Raw genomic sequence first — 11,638 nt, 5'->3', positions numbered from 1 at the left:
AATTCAAATACTTAGATGATTGTTCATTATTTGAGATTCGCTCTTGGAATATGGAATATACTACTTTTACTTCAAAGAGAAAGTAAAAATAGAGGATGAGCAAATAAAAATGATAACCATTTAACCATGAACAAAATGATTGACAGCCTCTCTAATATGCTAATACTTTTATAATCTACTTTAGTATGATCGAGTTTAATCAATTCAAATTTATGGAATTTATGGAATTTTCTTGGATTAAATATCTTGTTGAAGATGTATTATTGCAAATAAAGCAGAAGGTTGTCCCAATACCCAATTATGATTGTTTTTTTTTTTTTTTCTTTTTTCAATGTTAATTTTTGTTCTATAGATTTCACTGCTGCTTTCGATTTTTATTTTTTTTTTAAATATAGAATACTTTAAGCAATAAATGGTAGTGACCACTTACATACCTCACTAACATTCAAAAGAATTTAGTTCTATTTCTTGAGTGCGAGAATTGATTCTTAGACGAATAGAATTGTGATTGAATGTCGTTGTATAATGTTCCTCATCACGAGAAACCGTGTGTTGATCAATCATGATTAATGCTTACGCTTGTAAAAAATATTACATTTAGGGCCCTCATAATATTTTATAGCCTTGAGCTTTAAAATTCAAAGGGCCAGCCCTATTTTGAACTCTTGATGGTAATTTTTGTTGTATACTAAAATGACGTAGAATGAATGTTTGTGGAAAGCATAACATTAGGCTTATGAAATTGTTGATCTTGTAGCAATTGAATGAAAACAAGATGGATTTTGTGAAAATCTGTGATTTGAGATTTTATCGTAGTTTTTTAGTTCACAAGTTAAACTATCAGAATTTGAAATTTCAATTTTGCGTTGAGAAAAAGAATTATTACGTAGAAGAGACTCTTAAAAGCACCATCAAAGTCAAGGAAAATGCTTATATCATCCTTTATTTAATTAAAACACCATCAAAATTTAGGACCTCGACCTATACCCAATGTGGGTCAGTGGGTGGGTTGGGTTGGGTTGGGTTGGGATGAGGGGGTTGGGGTGGGGGTGTTAGAAATACATATATTATGATTGGGCCTTGGGAGGGGGAGAGGTAAGAAAATTACAAACTTGATGCAGGAATTCTCATGTTCATAGAGATGCAACAAAAACTATCAACTTGACAGCATGAATCTTTATATCTGAACATGCTTTGCTGAACTTTGTCCACTCTGTAGGCTTACTAATCCATTGTTATTGATCCATTCAAGCCACAGGATCCCTATTTCTTTTTCTTTTTTTCTTTTTAACATATTAGCACAGATGCTCGGTCAATGTCAAAAGACACTAAACCTAAGACTCGAGTTGAGAAAGAGAACTAGGCCACTAGGAGGGGCGCATATGAAGTCACCATCAATTAGAATATAGCATTACAATGTATGTTGATAAGAAAATGAAAATAGAATGACGGAAGGGTTTAATTTTATCTTCAGAGTTACATAATATAGGTTAAACCTTTTGACCTTTTAACTTTTCATTTCAATACTGGGACTAGCTTTTATAAACATTGAAATTATCTTAAGACCACTAACGCAATCCCCCATATAGGATAGTAACCCTAACCTTAACCTCCACCCTCAAAAGCACAAGTCATCGACTTGCTGAGCATGACATAGGTAGTAAGATTTTTGACTTGTGCCCTTATTAGTTGTTCACGAAAATATATTTCGAATTCAAATCACCATAAGTGTACGGTTCATTAATAAGTAATAAGTGAATTTGAGTCCGAATATTGTCCCACAAGAATTGATTTAGTTCAACTTTAATTACTGCAACCTTAACCGAAACAATAAAACACGATGTGTTGTTGTGATAAAGTATAAATCAAATAGATTACCTATGTAACTATGAATGAGTTAATGAAACTAAATACAAATTATGATTTATGCAAATTGATGTGTTCAAATGATCGATAAAAGTACTAGGATTGTGAATCCCCAAGCAATAATTCCTTTTAAACTTAGTCTTACACTTTGACAACATGGTTGAATTTTGACGAATCAATGTTCCTATTTTATTCAACAATCTTTCTTGCATAATGTTGAACCTATTCTCATATAAGACCCGACTATATTTCTATGATGGCTACGAATACACAAAAAATGCATGAATTTTTATGAAAACTTAAATATTCACATAAAGCATAGCTGTATATTTCTATCCCCATATCGGACCCTATGATGATTTATACAATGTCAAGCCTATTCTCCTTCTTTCAAATGCATGAGACAAGCCACCAAATTCACACAATTGCTTGCACAATAATTGTGGAGAAAATAATTCATATAAACCATTCAAATTCCACCAAACGTGTTCTAATGTCAAGAATGTAAAACTAAAGATTAAAAAGTCATATCACATAGTTCATCGATCTCCTAACACATATAAATCTAGCCTAACATGGTGGAAATAAGAAAACATAGAGAATATTGAATAAATGACATCACCCAATTAATTCTTGAGTTGATCTTCACATCTTCGGGTCGATCTTCGCGTTTGTTGCCTCTTTCTATGCTCTCAAAACCTTTAGGAATGTGTTGAAATGTGTAGTAATTGGTAAGACATGAAATGTAGTGTTTTTCACACATTAATACTTGCACTTTTGTGATTAATTGATACCTAAATGTACTTAGTACCTTTATATTTTGATTTAAGTTGAAATTGGATGGAAATCATGAAAGTTAGGAGAAAATAGCAAGTGCAAGCTCAGGGACCAAGTTGCAAATAATTCATAGGTGAGATGGGTGATGGAATGAAGATTCAAGAGTGTTAGGGGTCAATCGGATAAGGTCAAAGAGATGAAATATAGTCCAAGCGTTATCATATATCAACTTTTATGCGAAAAAGTTATGCTCTAGACTTCTGTCCTTTGTTTGAGACCTATTTTTAGCATAGTAAACTTGTGAATTGGAAAAATTCTATCTCTGGCAAAATTTGTAGTCTTTTCGTTAGCTTTCCATCGCAATTTAAATCATATCAATCGAAAGTCAAAAGAGAAAGTTATGACCAAAATACTAAAAGATATCTAGCGAATAAAATAGTTTGAATCATTCGGTCACAAGGTTCAAAAATCATGAGGTCGCACAACACTCTCCAGGGAATTCAGAGGCTGAAATAATTTGTTCCTTGTGACCGCATGAGTTTGTTCCTTGCGGTCGCATTATTCATTTCCGAGGAGAACTTTTAGTTTCCTTATTTCATTCAACCGCTTATGGAAATAATTTTTGTACATAATATATAAACCTCAAATCTCGTCCAAAATTGGGGGAATGCCCCCAAACCCACTTTTCTGTCTTTTTGCTATAGAATTGAAAATGTGTAGCTAATTTCTATTTGCTTGATCGAAAGAGACGAAGTCTTGGAAAAATTATAGCTGTGAAATCCACTTTGTTTTCTTAGTTTAGTTCATATGCTTTGGTATGAAATATCCTTTTGTATGTATTTTTATGATTGTTGAGTTTAATTATTAGGGTACACACCAATTTGTTATTTTCTACAATCTATAGCTGAATTAAATGTTCAAATCTGTAATTCTTTGATTGATTTAACTTGTGAAGCATCTAGGGTTTGTAATTTGTTGCTTTCGAAATTATTAAATTTTAGGAAGAATATTTATCTAGGTTAAATGCAATCTCGCGTGCTTGTGTTATCTATTTTATTGATTTCTCTATTTCACAAAGTGGTTATTGAATTAAATCTTCGCACTTGTCTGGGACTGTTTGATGATTATGATTGATTAGATCACTTGTTTCTAATTAATTAAAACTAAGGAGAAATAGGAAATCGTTTTGAATAGGAATTCATTTTCATTAATGAATGTGAATTGATGATTATTTGTGGATCAATGACCGGTTATAAATTTTTGATGGTGGATGTTGACTTAGATCAAGGTTGCTTTATTGATTTCATCCAATTTGTTGATTTGCATTGACATTAGTTGATCTTCTTAAGAATTAATAGTTTCAAAATCAAATCCCCCATTTTAGTTAATCTAGTATAGAAAATAAACTAATCACTCTTCATGGGATCGGCCTCTTACTTTCCCTACTATATTAATTTTAAGAAGTATAGGTTCTAATTTGGAGTGTCTACGATAGCATACACCAAATTTTGGCGCCGTTGTCGGGGAGTGATTTAGATTATTTTGTGCTTTTTATTTATTTCATTAGTTTTTGCTTTAAAAAATTGTTTATTTGGTTGTTTTGTTTAGTTCAGTATAGTTAGTTTTTTTTTTTTTTTTTGTATGCTTCCTTAATTGTTCATGCCCATAACTTAATCCTCTAACCAAGGCGATTTGTAGTTTGATCCAGACATTGAAAGAAGTTTGCGCAGGTTGAGGAGTGACATTCGGAGGAATTTTGAATTGTTTAACAGTGATTCTGATTCAGAAAGAGAGGAAATCGTGGTTGTAAATCAAACTTTAAAGGAGCTTGCAGCTCCAAACTTGAATCAACAACCTCTCTGAAACTTTCCTAATTTAGATGCTGGTGCTACTTTTAAACTTAAATCTGGACTAATGCATCTTTTGCCTACTTTTCATGGTCTTTCAAGTGAAGATCCCCACAAATATCTAAAGGAAATCCTGCGATTTGCACAAGCATGAAACCCACTGAAGTAACTGAAGAGCAAATCAAATTGAGAGCCTTTCCATTTTCCTTGAAGGACTCAGCTGAGGATTGGCTCTACTTTCTACCATCTGGAAGTGTCACGAAATGGGAAGAGATGAAGAGGATGTTCTTAGAAAAATATTTTCCAGCTTCAAGAGCAGCTAACATTCAAAAGGAGATCTGTGACATAAGGCAGTACAACAAAGAATCTTTGCATGAATATAGATAACGGTTCAAGAAATTATGTGCAAGTTGCCCCCACCATCAGATTAGCGAACAACTTCTCATTCAATATTTATATGACGGCCTTCTGCCCACTGATAGGAGTATGATTGATGCTATAAGTAGAGGAGCTTTGGTAGATAAAACTCTCGAGGGCATAAGGATGTTAGTTGTAAACATGACAACCAACTCTCAACAATTTGGCACTAGACTTGACAGTCCATCTAAACCTTTCAATGAAGTAAATATCTCATCCCTTGAACAATATATTTCGAGTCTAACTACTCTTGTTCAACAAATGGCTGCAGGTAATATGTAAACAGTAAAGGTGTGTGGAATTTGTTCGGTGGTAGGGCATTCAATTGACATCTGTCTGACTCTTCAAGAAGACCCCAATGAACAAGTTAATGCAATGGGCAATTTTCCTGGACAAGCACAAAAGAGTCATGATCTCTATAGTGCTTATTCCTCTTATCAATTTGCAACCTTACCTTTCCGTGGAATGATTTCAATAATTTGGCCTTCTTCTTTTCATCTAAACTACTTCGTTCATTAAAGGAAAAAGAATTAAATTCAAAGGTATTAGTGGATTAAAACTATATATAATTCAAAAAGACGAACAAGAAGTAGTAGAATACGTGGCCCTATTGTATGTAAATTCAATGAATGGCAAGCACTCTTCCTAATTCTTCAAATTCTGATTAACTATAGTGCGTAACTATTATATCATGGGCTATTGACAAGCTCAGTTTGTTCATCAATTTGTAGGTGACAAGTAGCAGAGAATAATAGTTCGGTTCCTAACTTATTCCACAAAATCCTCCAAAAGTAACTATGAAATTTGACATCCCTATCCAATAAAATACTTCTAGGAATCCCATGTAAGCACACTACTTCTTTTAAAAACAAATCTGCAATGTTATTGACATGTCACACCTCCATTCACATAGATAACCATACATAACAATACATTAAGCTGTTCGGAAATGAAATTGATGACTCGACCTAAACATAGAATTTCACATATATATTTTTTTGCCTGATAAAATGAAATAAGCTTCCAATTATGTCCCTGTTTGTTAATTCCTGACCACGTGTGATGATCATAGAGTATATTGAAACCAAAATCATATTGCCATAATCCAACATATATATTCTGAGGCTATAAACATGTCTACATACCATGTCAAAAGATATACAACACAAGATCCCCAACACAAAACACAATAGGCCATAAGCTCAAAATAGCAGCCCACAAAATAACCCTACAGGTCATCATCTATGTACATCGAACTCTAGAATCCTGTAAGAGCTCCACAGCTAGTCGTGCTTTCTATGTAATTTCATGCTCACCTATAATGCAAGAACTATTTAAGCTAATGCTTAGTAAGGAAAAATCATGCATGTCATGAATATGAGCAATTCGATATATGATATACTTTGCCATTTACTTTAAACATAATGATAAAGATGCATCATATTACAATATTCGTCAAAATCGACGCGAAATCATTTCGTTTGAAATCTTTCATTTCGTTGGGCCTTTGACCCATCTACTATGCACCAGATAAAGCTCTGTATAATATCAATATCAATAATCAAATGGCCAATATGAAATCGACACTGATAAGTCGACCATGCTCTTGTGACCATCCATCCCCCAACTATCCCTACAATCATCCAAGAAGTCTCTCACCCGGCAGCACCAATAATCATAATATCACAAGAGCACAGTCGAGTGGTCCACCCTCCCGTGATCACCAAAGGCCCATCTTCTGTCTATCTTTACAGTCACCTAGGAAGTATCACCCCGATACCCAACATATCACATAAGCACGCCTCGGTGCCCTGGTAGTGGTCAAAAAAAATCTATAAAGAAAACTCAATTTGAGATCATGTTTCGCATACTGCATGCATATGAAAATGCTCATGAATGTCATATCTAATGAAAATCGTTGTCAATAGGGATCACAACTGTATACTCAATGACCATAACCATCATATGATATGCAATAAACCTCTTACCAAAGTTATATAAATCGTAGTTGCAAATGAATTTTTTACTTACCTTGCACCCTTGTGCGTACAAGCTCCTATGGAGTGTGTATCAATTTTCTGTTTCGTTCAACGTTGAAAAATCACCTATATTACAATCTAATATTAAAGACAATCCTCAATTAATAACCTTAACACACAGAATCCCAAAATACGTCCATTCACACCAAAGTAATTTAGACGAATTCATCATTTCGAGTCACTGATGGCATTACAAACTAATCCCATAAATCTCACTATTTCTCGAGTCCAATTATGAACGTCAATGTCATCCAATTGTTGTCAACAACCTAGTACTCCTTAGAATCTATTTCCTAGGCCCATGTAAAGGTTGAAATGACATTAAAGAAGGAAATGGACAGAATCTATTTTTCAGGTTTCCATCACCATCCAACTATTTTTCCAATCCTTTTTCACCCCCTTAACTATATCCAACGAATCCAAAATTTTTACCACACTTCTATAATATGTATGTGAAGGTAAGCATGCCCAAAAGTCATGAAAAGTGAAGTGTTTTCAGCCTCAAAAACCATCCCATTTTTCACCACACCAAATCAGACAGTTTTATTTTCCTTGTGATAATTTTCGATTTTTCATTTTATTAGTATGCTACCAACAAAACTCTAGGCCATTAAAACCATTTCTACACTTCATGCTTGCATATAAAAACATTCATATTGATAGGTATAGGTTACACACTAACTATCATCCAAAATCAAGATTGAAACCGTTCAATTTTAGCAAATCCTCATCTCCCCCTATTTCGGCATCATAAAATCATTAACGACACTCTAACATAATCACAAGGAAGTTCAGATGTTCAAGAAATTATAAACCTCTAAAGAAATAATAGATACAAACCTCAAAACCGTGAAGTAACTCAGAAGTCCAGAAATTCCAGCTTCCTGTTTCTATTTCTCTTTAACTCTTTCACTCCCTTTTTCACTTAGTATCACTTAGGGACGAGATAAGAGAGCTAATATATTATCTAGGAGGTAATCTAGCCAAAATTCAAATTTTTTAAACTTAGCATATAATTGCTTGTCCTTTAAGATCTACAGAACTATTCTCAAGTGTGTAGCATGTTCTTCTTTAGTAAGAGAATAAATAAGGATATCATTAATAAATACAATTACAAACTTATCTAGAAAGTCTCCAAATACCCTATTCATCAGATCCATAAAAGTTGCTGGGGCATTTGTTAACCCAAATGGTATCACCAAAAACTCATAATGACCATATTTAGTACAAAATGCTGTTTTAGAAATGTCATCTTCCTTCATCTTAAGTTGATGGTATCCAGATCGCAAATCAATCTTCAAAAATACAGATGTACCCTGAAGTTGATCAAACAAATCATCAATCCTTAGCAATGGGTATTTATTTTTAATGATTGCCTTATTCAACTATCGGTAATCGATGCACAATCTCATTATACCATCCTTCTTACGAACAAATAATACTGGTTCACCCCATGGTGAAAAGCTAGGTCTGATAAAATCTTTATCTAACAACTCTTTCAATTCAGTTGGGACCATTCTATATGGAGCCTTGAAAATTGGAGATGTTCCTAGAATTAAATCAATTACAAACTCTAACTCACGATCTGGTGGTACCCCAGGTAAATCATCAAGAAATACCTCTAGAATTTCTTATATCATGGGCACATCACTAAGATTTAAATTGTGTCGTGCTTCAATAGCCGTATAACTCACCAGATAACCTTCACACCTACTATCTAGTAACCTTTGTGCTTTCAATATTGATATAACAGGAAATTTGAAACTTCTCCCAAACCCACTGAATGTGAATGGTTCATTTCCCAAAAGGTTGAAAGGTTACTAACTTCCTCTTACAATCTATAGTAGCTTGATACTTTGACAACCAATCCATACCCAAAATTATATCATAATCTCTCATATTCAAAATAATTAAATCTGCATAAAGTTATTGATTTTCTATAAGAATCACACAGGCTCTTAAAATCAAATTGGTTTGTTGTACATCTCCAGATGGAACAATCACACTGTAATTGATCTCTTGTACATTAGGTGTCCTACCCAACCTCCTCACATACTCAGTGGACACAAATGAATGTGTAGCTCCAGAATCAAATAGTACAAGTGTTGGGATGCCAAAGATAGAGAAATTACCTATTACCACGGATGGATTTGTGTCGACATCTAATCTTGTAATAGTAAACACCCTAACTAGTACCTTCTTTTGCTCCATGGGGTTTGGATTACCTAGGCATGCTCTAGCAAAATGTCCCACCTTTTCACAAACATAATATGTCCTAGTCTCTGTAGGACATCCTCCAGTATGTTGTCCACCACATTTAGGGCAAGCTAGTTGGGCTGTTGAGGCTTTTTCTTGATCTATTTTTGGACGTTTGCCCTGATCCCACTGTTGTTGTCCTTGTCTCGACTGAAACTTAGACTTCTGACTCTGTCCCTGGAATGTTTCCTTCTTATCATTTCTGGGCCAACATTGTCCTTGACCTTGTCTAAACTATTGTCAAGCCTCTTGAGCACGACTAATTCTTTGTTCGACTTGTTCTGCAACTAATGCCTTCTCTGCAATTTGAAAATATGAGATACCTTGAATTCTATCCATGCTTACATCTCTATAAAGTTCTGGTCTTAGCCCCTTAAGAAATCTTACTAATTTTAGTACATCAGTATTAACCATGTGGGTAGCAAACCTAGATAGTTGTGGATAATTGCTCAAACTTACAAATATACTCTCCTACTGTCATCCCACCTTGTCTTAGCTGTATAAATTTGTTCATCTTCACAGCTCGAACTGGAGCTGTAAAATATTTATTACAGAATAACTCTTTAAATCTCTCCCAAGTCATGGCATTTACATCTTCATTGCTACTCATCATAACCCACCAGTGTCCAACACTGCGCAAACCACTTTTTCTACTTCTAAAACTCATGAATACCTGAACATATTCTCTAAAGTCTCAACCAATCCTCTGCTGCTGTTGGATCTAATGCATCTTCAAATATTGGAGGGTTTAGTTTTCTAAATCTTTCTCCAACTGTCTCAATATGTTCAATCATTTGTTGTGGTTGTAAGAATTTAGCCCTTTGTTGTTCTCTCCTTTCTCTTTGTTGTATTAATTGCTGAATTTGTTGAGATTGGTGCTCAACTAATTCTGTAAGTCTATCAATAACAACATCACGACTGTCATCTTGAACAGATGCCTCTTGCCCTAGAATTCTAGTTCTACTACTACTAGCATCTCTAGTTCTCACCATGGCTGCAAATAAAAGTTGGCCAATATCAGTCATGAGTATGCAAAAATATTGCAACAAAATAAAACTTACTGGGTTAATTGCGCTCTTTCGTACTCCGAGATCATGTACATAGACAGTCTATAGAATTATAACCTCGCTCTGATACCACTCTCTGTCACACCCTCATTCACATAGGTAACCATACCTAACAATACATTAAGTTGTATAGAAATGAAATTGATGATACAACCTAGACATAAAATTTCACACACACACACACACACACACACACATATATATTTCCACCTAATAAGATGAAATATATATATATATATAATCGCTTGTGACGATCATATAGTATATCAAAACCAAAACCATATCGTCATAATCCAACATATATATTCTGAGGTTATAAACATGTTTACATGCCATGTCAAAAGATATACAACACAGGATCCCCAACACACAACACAATAGGCCATAAGCTCAAAATAGGATCTCACAAAATAACCCTACAGGTCGTTATCCATGTACATCGAACTCTAGAATCCTATAAGAGCTCCACAACTAACCGTGCTTTCTATGTAGTTCCATGCTCACCTACAATGCAGGAACTATATAAACCAATGCTTAGTAAGCAAAAATCATGCATGTCATGAATATGAGCAACAACGATATATGACACTTTGTCATTTACTTTAAACATAATGATGAAGATACATCATATTACAATATTCATCAAAGTCAACTCGAAATCATTTCATTTGGAATCTTTCATTCATTAGGCCCTTAACCCACCTATTATGCACCAGATAGAGCTCTGTATAATATTAATATCAATAATCAAATGGCCACTATGAAATCGATACCGACGAGTAGACCATCCTCTCGTGACCACTAGAGGTCCATCCCCTATCTACCCCTATGATCACCCAAGAAGTTTTCCACCCGGTAGTCCCAATAATCAAAATATCACAATTGTACAGTTGAGTGGTCTACCATCCCGTGATCACCAAAGGATCATCCCCTGTCTACATTTCAATCACCCAGGGAGTATCACCTGCGATATCCAACATATCACATAAGCAAGCCTCCCATGCTTCGGTACCCTAGTAGTGGTCAATAAAACATCTATAAAGAAAACTCAAATTGAAATCATATTTCGCATGCAAGATTTTCAATTATGATCACATGTCGTGCATGCATATAAAAATGCTCATGAATGAAATGTTTAATGAAAATCACTGTCAATAGGTATCGCAACCGCATACTCAATGACCATAACCATCATATGATATGCAATGAACATCATACCAAGGTTATGTAAATCGTCCAATATTACCACATCACAATTACTAGGTTCTTCCATCCTAGTTGCAAATGGATTTTTTTACTTACCTTTTGCCCTTGTGTGCGCAAGCTCTTACAGAATGTGTATCAATTTTCTTTTTCATTCAACATCGAA

At 34.4% G+C, this 11,638-nt stretch overlaps 1 protein-coding gene across 1 annotated transcript; it reads right to left on the bottom strand.

Moving 5' to 3' along the window:
* Positions 1–8,872: 8,872 nt before the first annotated feature.
* Positions 8,873–9,869, bottom strand: LOC111374091. The gene is made up of 3 exons (XM_022996726.1): positions 9,678–9,869; positions 9,479–9,574; positions 8,873–9,379 (listed from the first exon to the last, which is right to left on the bottom strand). The coding sequence occupies exons 1-3, from the start codon at positions 9,867–9,869 to the stop codon at positions 8,873–8,875; spliced, it is 795 nt and encodes a 264-aa protein (XP_022852494.1).
* Positions 9,870–11,638: the final 1,769 nt, after the last annotated feature.

Source organism: Olea europaea, chromosome 2 (assembly GCF_002742605.1).
Source record: "Olea europaea var. sylvestris chromosome 2, O_europaea_v1, whole genome shotgun sequence".
Taxonomy (NCBI): Eukaryota; Viridiplantae; Streptophyta; class Magnoliopsida; order Lamiales; family Oleaceae; genus Olea; species Olea europaea.
The sequence above is the reverse complement of the archived record's forward strand: the minus strand, read 5'-3'. Positions and strand labels throughout refer to the sequence as shown.

Coding starts and splice junctions, on each gene's coding strand:
- LOC111374091 (XM_022996726.1), bottom strand. CDS start 9,869: ATGAGTTTTAGAAGTAGAAAAAGTGGTTTGCGCAGTGTTGGACACTGG. Junction 9,575..9,677: donor TAAGACAAGGTGGGATGACA/GTAGGAGAGTAT, acceptor AGATTTCTTAAG/GGGCTAAGACCAGAACTTTA. Junction 9,380..9,478: donor AGGCATTAGTTGCAGAACAA/GTCGAACAAAGA, acceptor GAAACATTCCAG/GGACAGAGTCAGAAGTCTAA.